Source organism: Carettochelys insculpta, chromosome 1, assembly GCF_033958435.1.
Source record: "Carettochelys insculpta isolate YL-2023 chromosome 1, ASM3395843v1, whole genome shotgun sequence".
NCBI lineage: Eukaryota > Metazoa > Chordata > Testudines > Carettochelyidae > Carettochelys > Carettochelys insculpta.
In genome coordinates, this window is record NC_134137.1 from 366459971 (window position 1) to 366476378 (window position 16408).

General features: G+C 43.1%; 2 protein-coding genes across 9 annotated transcripts in view; both read right to left on the reverse strand.

Moving 5' to 3' along the window:
- Nucleotides 1-7819, reverse strand: part of MCM10 (minichromosome maintenance 10 replication initiation factor) — a 29702-nt gene extending 21883 nt beyond the window's left edge. Inside the window, exons 1-7 of the mRNA XM_075007301.1 lie at nt 7628-7819; nt 5897-5922; nt 3871-4220; nt 2690-2794; nt 1846-1983; nt 1344-1518; nt 121-286 (exon numbers count right to left, since the gene is read on the reverse strand). Of these exons, the coding sequence (XP_074863402.1) occupies nt 121-286; nt 1344-1518; nt 1846-1983; nt 2690-2794; nt 3871-4220; nt 5897-5922; nt 7628-7819 (1152 nt within the window). The remainder of the gene's footprint in view (nt 1-120; nt 287-1343; nt 1519-1845; nt 1984-2689; nt 2795-3870; nt 4221-5896; nt 5923-7627) is intronic.
- A 2083-nt stretch (nt 7820-9902) lies between these two features.
- Nucleotides 9903-16408, reverse strand: part of OPTN (optineurin) — a 30822-nt gene continuing 24316 nt past the window's right edge. For 4 of the 8 annotated variants that reach the window (XM_075017860.1, XM_075017876.1, XM_075017867.1 and 1 more), the window contains 3 exons: nt 15270-15400; nt 11277-11359; nt 9903-10973 (listed from right to left, as the gene is read on the reverse strand). In XM_075017860.1, coding sequence (XP_074873961.1) covers nt 10849-10973; nt 11277-11359; nt 15270-15400 — 339 coding nt within the window. In that variant the 3' untranslated portion in view covers nt 9903-10848. The remainder of the gene's footprint in view (nt 10974-11276; nt 11360-15269; nt 15401-16408) is intronic. The other 4 variants (XM_075017850.1, XM_075017898.1, XM_075017884.1 and 1 more) reach the window with 2 other exon arrangements.

Genomic DNA, 16408 nt, shown 5'->3' on the forward strand with positions numbered 1-16408 from the left:
TATAGCAGCTTGTTTTAATTAAAAGAAGAATGTGGGGCTGGCTAATAAAATGTGCAAAATCTAATTAGCTTGTCACTGAAAATACCCTCATTTTATTGGGACTAGAACAAAACTGCTTACGTTATTTGAGCTCTGGGGGGTGATTTTCTTGATTATGACTCCAAATGTTACCCAGTCTGTTTCTTCCAGATTTCCCCCAGCCAGTTTGCTATGGAGCTGAGATAGTCTGATCAGCTTCCGTCCAGCCATTTTCCTCTCCATTTCCACTGAGGACACACGGGGTTTTCTACATTAAGAAATAGAGTATATAGAGAGACCACTAACATCAGCACCCAACACAGGGAGGTGACCATTTACAATAGCTTTTAAATTCTTCAAATTGCAAAAAGAGACCTATTAGACCCTCTAGCCCATCCACTTCACTGAAGGATTATTCTTGGGAGTATAATATGCAGTGCTTTGTCCGCTCTTACAGAACTCAGCATTCCACAGCACATCACTCCGCCATCAAAGAGAAGTCAATTAAAATTATCTTCCATGCCTAATTTCTTCCCATTCCTCCTAACTGTACAACCTTAGGGCACCCAAATAATTCCTGTCGGTTACTGGTGTTGAACGTACACAAATACTTGAAGGTTGATGAGGTATTTACCTGTGCCCATATACCAACACAGCAAGCTAAACATGTATCTGTGGTTAATTCTATTCATCTCATCAAGGACTGAACAATACTGATGCCCAAGCATAAACAAAGGGGTTGACATTCACTGCTGTTTCCAATGGGCAAAGCTAGTCAATTAACAAGAGACCTTTTGTGGGCACATCAAGTATTGCAAACATGGGGTCAGCTCCTGAGCGCTCACTCCTGCTCACACTGAAGTCGATAGCCAGACACCCATTCATTTTGATTGGAGCAGAATCAAACTTTAACATGTCTCCCTTGCCTTCCCACCATCTCTGAATATACTGTGCCAGAAGCTGTTCTGAGCATGCCAATAAAATGACTGCTACACTGTTAAAAATGGACTCTAGGTGGGAACAGCAGCAAGAGGACAAACATAGTAAATAAACTAGCAGAGATGTTGCTGTCTGAACTACCAATCAATGCTGTTTCTAGACAATTAACATCCCATCCTCATCAATAAATATTCACTCTGGGATGGGAAAGCTATTCATAAAACACAGCCAGCCAGAAATCTCACCTGGGTCTGACAGCCTGAGAACACTATTCACAATGTATTTCCCAAAGGTGCCTCCTACATCATGGACCATCAAAAGGATCACATCTCTCCTGTTATTTGAAAATGTTTCCTTGATGACCAGAGTAGCTTTGGGTCACTGACCTTAATCTGAATCCAAAGAAGGTTTCCACAGAGATTGGCTGATCAATCATACGGGAGCTTCCTTGTATTTGAGAAGTTGTGTCTCTTGTGGCCATCTTAGGCCTGTTTCCAGGGGTAGATCTGAGAGGTTGAAATGGCAAACTTGATATTGGCCTTAGAGGAGGACTCATATTCTCTATAAATAACAGGGGGGAAGGGAAGAAAAATCTGCATAATGAATGAAAAATAATATTCTCAGTTAAAAAAAAATACAGCAGCTACACTTAACAAGAGACCCCAATCTAGTCAACTCTGCCTCCTCAGAATAGAACCGCTCCCCGTTATGGAATCTCAAGGCCCAGCTCTTGTTCAAGCACTGCAGTTTCCTCTGAGAGAATAAGCCAGTGCCTCAGATCTAAAGTGTAATGCTCATTTTCACAAAGGAACCCAAAGTAATATTTACTGGACAGCAGCATAGAGGTAAAGCAGTTTAACTGCACCAGAACCAAATTAAGACCTGTACCTGATGGTGAAAGTTTTGGTTTCTGGGGTCCCTGTTTGGTTATCAATAAAGCAGGGCTATTGAGCTGAGCAGAGAAACTTGGAGACTCCTGGAGTTTGGGCATTTTCTTCTCCTTTAAGGTGACTGGAGTCAATTTACCTGGTCAACAGAAACAGAGTATTTATAAGACCTCATGGAGTGGACACAAACTCTAATAACTACCTCAAATTAAACACACCCTAGTACAAATTAAATACAGGAATGGGCATGGAAACCTTTCCATATAGCTGCCAGCTTCCTGAAGCCTGCATCTGAAATGTAACTGCCAGGTAAAAAACAGCAACTCACCTTCCAGTTACATGACACAGCAAGTACAAATAAACCACTGGGCTGTATTAAGCTCGAGTGACGACAACATCCTTTGCTGGCCCCAAAAATGACCCTCCACCCTTTACCCCTAACACATTCCCCTTGAATCACACTCCCAGTAACACCACAAAGCAATCTGAGCTGTGTGTTGTGTGAAACATACCACAGCCTATTAACAAGAGGCTCTTACATAGCACTTTCCATCAGAGGACCTCAAAAGAGCTTTAAGTGTGTGAGTCAGTACAACATCCTGCAGAGCATCACCCTCCATGTACAGATGGAGAAACTGAGGGACAGCGATTTAGTGACTTGCCGAAGATAAGAAATTTGTAGTAGCAAGGAATAAAACCGAAGCTTGTGTTCTCTCAGCTGGGCCAGCCACTTTCCACAGGCTGACATCTTTTGTCTAGTTTCCAGACATTCAGTTGTCTGGAAAACTTTGCTATGGATACAAGTTTGGATGTGGACACATGGGAAATACGGTTAACCTAATTACCAAGGGTTTTCTTCTCAAGGCCTGAGCTGGATAGCTGCCCAATTGCAGTCATCTGTAACTGCTCCTGTAACTTCTTCATCTGCTCTTGCAATCTCCTCAGCTCATCTAGGAGAGAAAAAAATAATGAAGCTAGCAGGAAACAAGTATGAATTAAGACTCACATGCTTACTGGAAGCTTAGTGGATTTACTAAACCATGCAAATTTAAAAGTTATTATAAGGGGAGAGAGAAAAGGAAAAGAAGCCCGATAAAAAGAAAGCTGAAGGCTCACAGTGAATCCAGGCTATCCAAACAGCCTCCTGGAAATGAATTTTTCTTTAATGCAAGTATCAGAGGGGTAGCCAAGTTAGTCTGTATCTTTATAAACAACAAGAAGTCCTGTGGCACCTTATAGACTAACAGGTATTTTGGAACATAAGCTTTCGTGGGCAAAGACCTGCTTCATCAGATGCATCATTTAATGTAAGTGTTTCTTCATTACTTGGGTAATGCTATACCATGTGCATGGCTATTTCCTCTCAATACATGCAATGGAGTACTGAGTACCAGCCTCAAAAGTTCCAGCACTGGATGGTACACCGGCAATTAGTAGCCTGTATGTATCTGCATGCCTCACCTTATCACAGTCACAATAGCATTGATACAACTCCTTTGAGTTACTCTAACGCTGATTAAGACATTAACCAACCCAATCAGATTAAACCCCAATGACTGATAAAGACACAAGAAGTAGTTTTGATGAACCGCTTGCTGCTGAAGTTTAAGTGTGTAATGATTTCTTTTTTGGTACTGGTCAAAGGTGTCTGAATGACAGCTCCCACTTCTAGGGGCAAGCAGGTAGTTCAGCCTCCATGGCTCATTAAGTCCTTGGTCACTCTGTTGACAAAGGTGACATTTGGGATGGTAAATTTTGTCATGTGGACATTGAGAACTGGACTAAACCCAATATGCTTACTTAAGCCAGGCTACTCAATATTCCCAAAGAGATATTTCTACCATTTCCCAGCAGGGCTGGAGTTGAACTAGACACCTTGAGAGGAAGGGCTCTCTATCCCTAACCAACCCTGTAAGCCCGCTGATACGCCCCACTCAGCTCTCTAATGATCACCACGACTTCTAAAGACAGACTACATATGCCAGAAGGAAATGACAAATCAAACAAAAATTGCTGTTTAGCAAACCTTGCAAATCTTGACTGCTTTTCTCCTTCTCCTGACTGAGAGCTGCAGGACACAGTATTTCCTGTATAGTTTCTTCCTCCTCCTCTTCTGTCAGGTCATCTACATCTCCAAACAGTGCAGCCGCATCTTCCTTCTGCTCACTGGCTTCACTCTCCTCAGCATCAACCTCCTCAGTATAGGATGCATCATCCTCTGCATCAAACAGCTCATCATACTCATCTGGCTGTCCAGTTTCATCTGAGTGAGCTGTGGTCTCTTCAGGACTATTCCCATCCTCAGCTGCCTCATTCTCTTCTAACAGGGAAGCCAACAGCTCCAAGTCATCATCACCTGGAACAAACAAATCAAACCTAGGCTCACCACAGCCCAATTAAAAGAAAACTGCAATTCAGTATATACCCACAACATTGCAATCACATCGAATTACAAAGAAAAGTCGATTGTTAATTAGACATAAGCAGAGCACTGATTTTCTTCTCACAAAACCATTAGTGAATCCCAACCCAAACTGCTGTTAAAAAAGGAAAACAACCATGGAATACCAAATAGCTTCAAATCTCTTTGCTTAATGTAAAACAATGGGTGCATCTACACTTGCATTCCTCTTTCGAAAGAGGTATGCACATGAGGTAAATCAAAAATACAAATGAGGTATAAATTTATGTATTTGGCACCTCATTTGCATATTCTAATTTCAAAAGAAGAAAGCCAGTGTAGATGCTACTCTTTCAAAAGTAAACTCCATCTTCGAAAGACTCCTTCTTCCCCTTAAATAAAGGGAAGAAGGATTCTTTTGAAGATGGGTTTACTTTCGAAAGAGCAGTGTCTACACTGGCTTTCTTCTTTTGAAAGAAGTGCTTTTGAAATTAGAATATGCAAATAGATCATCAAATATGCAAATTTATAAATTGTTTGCATTTTCAATTTACCTCATTTGCATACCTCTTTTGAAAGACGAATGCAAGTGTAGACGCACTCAATGTGTCAGACACATTTCTTCAAAATTCCCTATGAATAAAAAAATTTACTTTGGAAACAATGAAGCAGCAGATGTTGCCAGCTATGTTGATCAAAAAAGCTACATTAGAAACACGGGATGACAGAAGATTTCTACAGCTCATTAGATATGCTCTATATTATCATGGTTCCAGATTTATTTTTGGTGTATTGCACAAGTTTCCAAACTGTAGCCTCTGAAAGGCCCACAGAAAGCTGGCTGGCAGCTGTGCACTATAAGATCTCCTGTGTAGCCATTCTATGTGGTGAGAAAGAATTCTCCCATCAGCATAATTACGTCATACCTCCAAGAAGTGGTGGTAGCTATGTCAGTGGGGGAGGTCTCCCACCAACATATTGCTCTCCACACTGGCACTTTTGTTGGTGAAGCTTTCGTCAGCTGAGATGTGTTTTTCCTACACCCCTGACTAACAAAAGTTTTAACAACAAAAATGCTGGTGTAGACATGGCCTTAATCTCCGTATCTCAGAGGTACCTGCTCATAAATGATACTGTGATTTTATTTTACACTAGCTAAATGCGGTGTGCCCCCATGTTCCCTGAACTCATTAACTCGCTGACTACATGTTGAACCTCTCTAACCTGGAACTCTCTTGACTGGCAACATCTTTAATTCTGAGTGATTTTAGTTAGCCAGATGATCCCTTATCATGGGTGTGGCCAATTTTCCTATGGTCCCATAAAGTTTGTTTACAATGACGAGACCTGGCTCAGCATTCTGTGCTATTATTTAACTGTAATATACCCCTGAATATTTTCCAAGAGCCCTGTAAGCTGTGGGAGTGTTGGTAATGTAGTAGAAAATATTGACCTTCTATGGCCTGGCAAATTTTCTCATCCAGCACCAGTCAGGTCCTGAGTGTGCCAGACAAGAGAGATTCAACCTGTACACTCATTTCTTGGACCTTGGTGTAAAAGGAAGGGTGGTTGGGGAGGAAAAACTGCAGATCTCACCATCCATGATTTCAACAGGACTGCTTCAGCAAAATTGCCAAAGGAAGAATCTCACCTGTTAAGGGAGAGAAGAACAGCAATCTTATTAACACGAATGACAAAACAAAGATTTAATGCATAAACTCAGGGCACAAATTATCAAAGGTTTCTTAACTATTCAGAACTGCAACGGTAACCGTCTTGGCCAACTCATTATTTCCTCAACCATCTATGCACGGATTATGTTAATCTTCTCAAAACTTCAAACTGAATAGTTTACACTTCTATATAACCACACACCAAATTAATGGCAGAGCAGGGAAAGCAATCCCACAACTTAACCATTGGACCACACAGTCACAGAGTCCCTTAGCAATGTGCACTTATCTCCTCTAGTTTGCATGCACATATGATTGCTCAGTCCATAAACCATGCACACATTGGTTTCTTATTGTAGCGATACATAATGACTTTTTAGACACTGAATTAGGGGCTCATGTTTACACTAAAGGAATTCAGATGTAACTTACAAACCACAACCACCTCCCTTTAACAAGTGTTTCTTCCCCCAGTTCCTCTATCTACTATGTTTACTTTTTGTGTCTCATCTTATTTATGTGAACTTTACTTTTTGGTTTGAGATGTCCATAATGTAACATTTCATTTTCTGCATTTAGATTCTGATCCTGTAATGAGCTACACTCAGGGCCAAGGTCAATGACTGAAATCAAGTGGTTACCATGCTGAGCAAAGGGGAAGACTACCACACATCTGGGGAGTGCAAAATTCTTGCATATTCCCCTAAAGCACTTGGAGACAACTATCATCAAAGATGGGATAATAACGGACCAGGAGTCTAGCTAGCATGACAATTCCTAGGTTTCCACAGAGTAACAATGCTAAGTCCAGTCTGTCACACAGCCACCCACAGCAAGGCAAAGGGAGCTGGAGATGTAATATTTTAATTATCACCCCATGAAGCTGGAGAGGGATACAGCATGTGCAGCAGGAGATAAGCTGCAGCGTGGGGCTTGGCAGTTACAGTGTGAGAGATGGAGGGTGATGGCAAAGGCATGAGGGAGGAGATGGCTTCATTTCTGACCCACTCCTTATCTTTTTGAATGCCCTGTGAGATCCTTCCCAGTGGTGACAGGCCTCAGGAGCATTCAGAGACCATAGCCAGGACCCTTCCTCTGCCAGCACCCTCCTTCCCTGGGCACTTCCAGACCCACCTTTGCACCCTGACCCCACAGCCCCCAGAACAGAACCTGTCCCTCACTGGGCTCTCCAAGGGCCCCCAGGGATCCCCAACCCCCACCTCCCACCCAGGAAACAACCCGGATCTCCTCCCCTCCTAGAGCCCCCCCCAACAACCTCGACCCTTCTCCTCCTGGGACCGCTCCCCGACCCCACATCCCCTAGCTCAGTGGGCGCCCCCCCTTAGGGATTCCCGCCCAGAAACCCACAAGCCCCATCTTATCTCCTGCTGGTAACCCACAGACTCGCCCCCCCCCACCCGCGATCTCTCCTACGCCAGGTATCCCGACTCCTCCCCCAGGATCTCTACTACGGGAACCCCCTCTCCTCCCCGGGACCCACACAGATCCCTGGGCCCCAATCTCTCCTCCTCAGGACCTCCCGATCTGTGTGCCCGGGAGCCTCCTCATCTCCCCGGAACCCGCTGGATTGCCACCCCCCCTTCCAGGGCTCTCCTCCCCAAGACCCCTCGGCCCACTAATCTCTTCTCCCCCTCTAACGACAGAGCCCAGATCGCCTGCTGCGAGCGACCCCCGACTCCCGCACTTACCGCGCCTAGCACCGTTCCTTTCAGCCCGCTCAGGTCACCCGCCAAAATTCTAACTAAGCCCCGCCCCCTGCCTCTCGGCTGCCACGCAGGCGTAGCTGCCGCCTCCCGGGTCTTGGGAATGGACGCGTAACTGCTGCGCACGCGTAAAGCACCGCTAGTCCGCCGAAGAGCCAGCCGCGTGATCTGCGCCATCTTTGTTAGGGACGGCTCACGCCTGCAGAGTAGCGGGGTGAAGCCACTGGTGTCATCTTGCTTAAGGGCTCGCGTGCTTCCGGCTTCGAAGCTGCTGTTTGTTAAATGCCTGCCTCGAAGCTTGCGTGGCCAGGCCAATGGAGGGAGCATCAACCTCCCAGGGGAAATCTCAAATTTAGACACTTTACCTTTTTTTACATTTAATAAGTTTTGGGACTTGTTTGTTTGCATCCTGTAAGAATTAGTGCATTTGTTAAATAAAAAATATTCAAATGTCTTTCTTTGGTGCCTTATTTTGTTTTCACGTGTCCTCATTTTTTATTTTTATTATGCGTAGGGGCCTCAAAAGCTGGAAGTGGCCCTGGCCTCTTTGGACCTCTGAAAGAACCTAATTGGCACAGCCTGCCAACGCAAAAATGATGGACAGCTGGCCAAGTGCCATGATGATGATGTCATGCAACTAGTGTGACAATACCTCCCTGTCCCAAATACAGGACAGGGAGATATGGGGGTTGGTGGTGAAGGGGCAGCTCCTCCAAACCCCAGGAAGGAGGCAGCAACTGCCAGCTCTCCCTGGGAGCCCCAGGAAATCCCCAGGAAGTGGCAGCTGCCAACCTCCCTGAGAGCCCTGGGGATGCGGCAGCTGCCCACACTCGCCTTGCTTCCCAGAAAAGGTGGGGGAGGATGTCCCAAATACAGGACAATGAATCCCTTTTAAAAAATAAGTTGGGATGTCTTTTTGATGCCCCAAATACAGGATGGATGGTCACCCTACATGGGAAATTAGCTGTTGATGTCACAAAGTAGAGTGATAATATCACACCTGTAGCTTACATCACTACATCCAGCAGTGGTGACACTAAGCAAAAGGGCTGCCCTATGATCATATGCACTTCCTACCCCTCTGCACAGGGGCATCCCACGTGGGTGAGAGATCTATTCCCAGTGGCATGATTCAGCAGCTCAGTTTGTCAGTGTTGCCCCTAGTGTGTGTACGGTTGACGCCTTAGTCAATTTCTTCCTTGTACAAAACACAAATATAAAGGTAGAAGTGCCTCAGAACAGAGGGCACAATCTGGCCTCAGATCCCAAGGACCCTGCCTTGATCCACATGGAAATATAGGCATCACAGTCACTCATTTTGCCTGTTTCTGGTTTTGGAAAGGAAAAATAATTTGTTAAAGACTATGAATTTCAGACAAAGGTTACAAAGTATGTATTAACATTAGAAAATGTGATGACCAGTGGGACAAGAGAAATTTGTTCAAGCTCCACTAGACGGCAGATAAAATTTGCAGACTCACATTAGGCTCTGTGAAGAGAGGCATTGTTGAATAGTATAAAATGCTCCCTGTCTTAAGTCACTCAGCAGAATTTCTCTGAGGAAGGCCAGGGCTCCAGGCAGATTCCATGCTGCAGTAGCTTGAGCAAAACACAGGGAAGAAGAAGAGCTGTTATAGTTGCATTTCTTCTGCTAATTTGTAGAGTGATCCAGGCCAAGTCATCTAAGGTCTGTACCTCAATGTCTCTGTCTATAAAATAGTTTTAATAGTACTTACCCACTTTTGTAAAGCACTTTAAAATCTGTATCTCAAAAGTACTGTACTCCTAGTCACCACTGCATGTTGTTTCTGCCGAGCCATGCCTTGCCAAAGCTGTCTGAAAGACAGCATGATGAGAAGTGGCAGACTGCACAATCGGATACCTAACCATAGTGCACTGCACTGTGCTGACACACACACGCCTTGTGAGCAAGTGCTGTGCCAACGGAAGGAACCAAGAACGCATAGAACAAGCAATAGACTGTGTCAATGTAAACTGTATCAGAAAACCTTTACAGTGTAGGCATGGCCTTTAGTGTTGGTAAATTAGCCTAAGAGTCCTTGGATGAAAATGTATACCAAGTGCAAAGTATCAGATATAAAAACAATACTCTTTGCTTGCACTGTTACTCACATTTGTGTGAGAATAGTGCCTTCTCTAATGGATGGCATGTCAGCCTACACAAGCACATGCCCTATGTGCTTGATTTTTCATAGATCCAACTACTCAGTTTCCACTGACAACTGGAGTTTAGCACTTACAAAGGCAGCCTAATGATGGCAGCTAACAAGGTCATAAGCTTTAATACTACTGCACAATACTAGCATGAGCAATAATGGAGTGGAACATTCATGGTTATTATATAATAGTCAACCTCAACAATATAAATTGGTTCTTGTGTTTTGCAACAGATTTATTTTGGTCTTGTAAAGATGAAACAGTAACTCTCCTAAATGATTAAGACACATTGACTCTACACATTTTCCAGCAAAATATTTTCAGATCTACTGTACAAGTTGAGGTGAATTAATTACAGTTGAGGGGAGTAAAGGCAGCTTCTTTAAATTGTTCTATAAAACTAAACAACTTTAACATAGCAAGAGCTATGTATTTCATACCCAACCAGTTCAATTTTACACTTTGCCCACAGCTGGTTAAAGCAAAGAGTACCCAAACTATTAAGAATCTAATATTAGATTAGCCTGGTTACAGGGAATTCAATTAAAGGGCTATTCAGTGCATCAGCAGAATTAATTTCAAATGTGTAATGAATACAAAACTATTCCATTTTATTAAAAGCTTCTCAAACATGAGTTAGCTTCCTGATGAAGCCTGTAATTACTTAATCTCTCATACATAAACTGATCAGCCTGTATCTACCTTGTTTCTCCTTAGATTGCATTAATGCAGACAGATAACTGAATTATTCTCCACTTTGAGTGATCTTAAACTTTGAGAAATGGAGCTAGTTGTTAGAGGATGGTTAAGGATTCCATTGGAGCAGATGAGTGGAGTTCTGTAAATTAGCAACTCATTTTACACTAAATAGGGAAATGCTAAAAAAGTGGTGTTGCTCTATTGTCAGCAAAATCAGCAGAAAACCCTGTATAACTTCACAGAGTAGGATTAGGTCCTATTTTAGAGGGAAAAAATGCATTTGCTTGGCAGGTGATAATTTCCATTTATGAAGAGCTGGAGATAAGCATTCAGATGATACAGTCCATAACGTGGATCTGAAGCGTGTCCATGTCAGGTAAAATTTCTCCACACTTGGGACAGGAATGTATCGGAATATTCCTCTCCTGCTGCCGCCAGTCCTGATCATCAGTTCCTAGAGAGAAAGGGAATTAAAGATCACCTACTATGTTAAACTAGATTTTCACTCTTTTGTGTAAATGTGAATTTACGGCTGGCAAAAGATGCCAGATTGACAGCACTGTGTACCATATCTAGGGAGTTGCAATTGCTGGGCTATACCCCCTACAGGCTGCGGAGGTAAAATAGAGCAATCCTGAGAATACTCAGTATTGTGCCACTTCACCGTGCTGGCAGCAGTGCAAAACAGGTTTATACTGGACGTGGCAGGGCCAGGCCCAGGATATGTTCCTGTAACAATTCTCCTCTGCTAATTTACCTCTTTGTACAAGATGAGTTGAATGATCGTGATCCACTGACGCTCTGGCTCCGTGACGACTCTGCATTTCCACCAAAGAGTTTCTGCAAAGATTAAAGAAATTAAGGATATTCATTTTCAAGCACACAGACAAAGCCTGTTATAAAATATAGTCTAACCTCAAACAACAGAGAAAGCACAATCACCATTGGATATAAACTGCTGAAGGCAAGAATTTTAAAGTAGCGTGAATACAAAGGCTTTGGCCCTGGGATAAATGCTAAGAATAATGTCCGTCAGAACATTTAAAGGACTTACATAGTTTAATACACAATTGTAAGTCTGATGAAAGTGGTAAAAGAAAAAAAGTTATACAGGCAAATATTTTGGGCTACATGTCTTGGAGAAGATGGAGATTAAAACAAGAATTGAAAGGTGTGTTAGGAATTTGGGAGACTATAAGGGGTCACGCTGAAAGGTGGACTGTCAGGTTGGAGGAAGGCTACTAGTGAAGTTCCTCAAGGATCTGTCTTGGGATAAATCTTATATTTTAATTAATGATCTTGGCACAAAAAGTGTGAATGGCCTCCCTTCTCTGGCAGAAACAGTCTCATGAGGCCCGCAGGGGAATGAAGCTGGAAGGTATCGCCAGCATGGAGAAGACCAGAATATCATATAAGGAGATTTGGATAAGCTTAAAACCTGGAGTAATAGAAATACAATGAAATGTAATATAACAAGAAGTGCAAGGTCATTCACGTAGGCTAAGTCTACACAACAGCGATCTGCTGACAGAAGTTACTGTCAGAAGAGATCTTCTGGCAAAACTTCTGTTGACAGATCATGTCCACATACAAAAGCGGATCAAAAGAGAAATCTGATTGGTCAACAGAAAGCAGCCAGACGGCCCAGCCACACTCTCCAGAACAGCCAACTGGAAGCTCAGCAAACAGGGCTGCCCGGTGAACCGGAAGCCCTGTCTGTTGACAGAGGACCCTCCTCAGAGCATCTACATGGCTCTTCTGTTGACAGAAACTGTCAAAGGCACTATTCCTCATCGTGGAGAGGCAGAACACTGTTGGTGGAATTGCCAAGTTTTGTCAACAGACGGTCAACAAATGCACTGTGTGTGTAGATGTTCTGCAAGTTTTGTTGATGAAACTCTAGTGTAAATGCAGTCGTAGGGACTAACATTAAGAATGTGTTATAAGCTGGAGACTTAGAAGTTATAAACAATAGAGCAGGAGCACAAACAATGCACTAAGAGCTATCACAGGATGGCTACGAGCCACCAATGTGATGTGGCTACAAAAATGGTTGATCAGGATGCATCGGATAAAATACTTGCAGTAGCGACAGGAAAGCATGAGTAACATTAGATCTGCACCAATGAGATCTCATTTGGAATACTATATAAAATTCTAGTCTTCTTGGTTGAAGAAAAACAAATTGAATCTGGAATAGATGCAGAAGCACAGCTACTAGCATTCTCAGAAAAATCTAATGAGGAGAGACTTACAGACCTTGGCTTGTTTAGCCCAAGCTAAGGATGAGAGAAGATACAATTGCTCTCTAAGTATGTGAGCTGTATGAACACCAGATAAGGGGAGGAGTCACTTAAGTTAAGGTCCAGTGAGGCCACAAGAACAAATGGATATGAACTAGCTAGCTGTCATTTTAGGCTTGAAATTATATAAAGGTTTCTATCATATAGAAGAGTGAAGTTCTGTAACAGCCTTCCAAGGGGAACAATGGGGACAAGATACCTAATCACTTCAGTCCTTAACTTGGTAAGTTTATGGAGGAGATGGTATGATGAGACTGTCTACAATGCCAGACAACCGATCTGTGACTGCTACTAGCAAATATCTCCAACAGCCAGATATGAGACTCTGAGGGGAGAGCTCCGAGTTGCTGCAGAGAATTGTATCATAGGTGCTCGGATGGTGGCACTTGTCCATATGCTAAGCAGCTAAATGACTGCCATCCTTCCAGAGCCAAAATAATTCCCCCACAAAACAAACTGTCAGAAACCCTGAGTTTTTGTCTTGCTCAGCAGCATTCGTCATGAGCCACTTGCTGGCTTGAACTAAATTAATGATGGAATCTCTGTAGTTTGAAGTCTTTAAATCAAGAACTGAGGACTTCAGTAATTCAACCAGATATTACAAGCCTATTACATACGTGGTTGTGGTGGGAGGATGAGATTCTGTGTCCTGTGACATACAGGTCAAACAAGATGATAATGGTTTCTTTTGGCCTTAATGTACAAACAGTGACCTACAACCTATTCTTAATCAGGATGCTACACTCCAGAAGGCCCTGGGTGACATGCCTGTTCTCTCCTACAGACAACCTCTCAACGTCATGAGGATCCTCACTAACAGCCACAGTCTATACCCCAGGAACACCAGTCCTGGAACCTTTCCCTGCAACAAAGCCCGCTGCCAGCTTTGTCCACATATCTTCTCTGGAAATACCATCACTGGACCTAACCAGGTTACTCACAGAATCACGGGCATTTTCTCATGCTCCTCTACTAACATTGTTATGGGAAAATCATTTATATGTCATTTTATATGCATGTTTTAAAGAGTTTGTTCTCTTAGCTTAGCACTAGTAGCTAAAGTAGCTGAAGCCTTAGGCCCAGGTCAAGCTGACCTGAGAAAAATACTAAAAACAACAGCTGCAGAACTGGTGAAAACTGCCTGATAGCCTGCTAACTGGAAGTTTATAAGTGGGAGATAAAAGAAGAATGTAAGGAGCTGAGACAACTGCCTCCTGAAGAAGATCAAACACCCGGCAACAGACTGTCCTCTTAGCAACGGAATCATCCAATGAGGAGTAGTAAAGACCCCTACTCAAATTGGGTGATTGGACTTTGGACAGGGGTATGGGCGGTGTTACAAACTGTAAAGGGTATAATTGCCAGCGATTTCTGGGAGGCGGGGTCCCTCTCTGGAGGCACCCAGCTCGAGCTGTAATTCTGTACCTCAATATAGGATACTTGTGGATTGGACTCTGAACTTGGAACTCTGTGGGATCCTAGAGTCAAACCCAACATCTGTGAAGGCTGAGGGGGAGAGTTACATCTTTCTTTGACAACATCATACATGCTATCATGTGCCAACAATGCCCAGATGCTTTGTATATTGGACAGACTTCTAACTCCCTTAGAAAAAGGGTCAATGGGCACAAAACAGACAGACATCAAAACACTCCAGATCCACAAACCAGTTAGTCAACATTTTAATGGAATGGGGCATTCTGTCAATAAGCTTAAGGTATGTGTGTTACTTAAGAGGAATTATCGCACCGTTTTGGAAAGAGAAGTGGACGAGCTGACTTTTATATTCAAATTCGGCACATTAACACATGGTTTAAATCGTGATGGGAACTTTCTGAGTCACTATAGGGGCTCATCTGCATACTTGGCTCAATCTAATTCTTGACCTTCGCCCCCACCCCTCCACTCTCTGATTTGCTCACCTTGATTATCTTTTTCTGATTTGTCCTCCTTGCTTACTGTGTTTGGTTCTCTGTGTCTTAAATATTGAGTCTGTTCTGGTCTGGCTATGGTCTGAAGAAGTGGGTCTGTCCCATGAACGCTCACCTAATAAACTATTTTGCTAGTCTTTAAAGTGCTACTTGACTGCTTTTTGTTTTGATATTTTCTACAGTGTTCTGAACACAGCAGAGCGCATTTACATGAAATGTCTGAAGAGAGATGATCAATCACACTAACACACTCGACTCCATGTTCTGCCTAATTTGTTTAAATCAGCTAGATCACTACAGAGCAGAGTTCATGGCTTCTACAACTTTTAGTTGGTTTTAGGTTTTTCCCTTCCTCAGTTTTACTGATGACTGCCTGTATGCAGTTTTAAAACACTCATTAAAGCCAACGTTGGTTTTAATAAGTCCCTACCCAGCTCCCCAATACAAGTGACAACAAGATGATCCAGGCAACTCAGTCAGAAACATGTTAGGAATTTCCCTTAATCAGTTTCTCACCTGCCATGATCTTCGAGTACACTTTTCTCTTGTAGCAGATATGCCAGCTGTACAGCTAACTGCTCTTTTTCCTCATGTATCTTCTCTCTCGCTTCTCTTTCGGCATGGAAGTCAGAACAATAAACCTCCATCTGTTTGTAAAAAATAAAATCATGTTCAGCCTTTACTATTTAAACCAGATCTAACTCTTATCAGACTATAAATTAATCCCATTAACCAGCACAGCCAACCAGTGTGTCACTTGTACTGGAATAGCCCCGTTACGCTTCAACCACAATCAGTACCTGCATTTCCACTGTGCTAGAAGCTGCACATACAAATGACAAGGCATAGCCCAAGGCTCAAAAAAAGCTAAATAGCAAAGAGGGCCAGGAAAAGTCAGGTATCACCACTTTCATTTCCATTTTACTAATAGGATTGGATGTAAAGATTTTGGCTATGTCTACACTAGCCAAAAACTTCGAAATGGCCATGCAAATGGCCATTTCGAAATTTACTAATGAAGCGCTGAAATACATATTCAGCGCCTCATTAGCACGCGGGCGGCCGTGGCACTTCAAAATTGACGCGGCTCGCCGCCATGCGGCTCGTCCCAACGGGGCTGCTTTTTGAAAGGACCCCGCCTACTTCGAAGTCCCCTTATTCCTATGAGCAGATGGAAATAAGGGGACTTCGAAGTAAGCGGGGTCCTTTCGAAAAGGATCCCCGTTGGGACGAGCTGCGCCAATTTCAAAGTGCCGCGGCCGCCAGCATGCTAATGAGGTGCTGAATATGTATTTCAGCGCTTCATTAGTAAACTTCAAAATGGTCATTTGCATGGCCATTTCGAAGTTTGGGGCTAGTATAGACACGGCCTATGAGCAGGTGACTTCTCCAAGGTCATACAGAAAATCTCAGGCAGAACCAGAAACTGTTCCCAGTGCTTCAGAGTTCCAGTTAAAGACCAACATTCTTCCTCTTCACATTACATGCATGGCTTCATTTAATTTGACTACAACCACCACCTGAATTTAAGAGAGCCAACTGAAAATATAGACTAAAACTAATCAAGTATCAAACTTTTTTAGTGGTGGTTCTAAACACCGTGTCATTTTCTAGACTCATTGAGTTCCCAGAAATCCCACTCATTAAGCTCAATC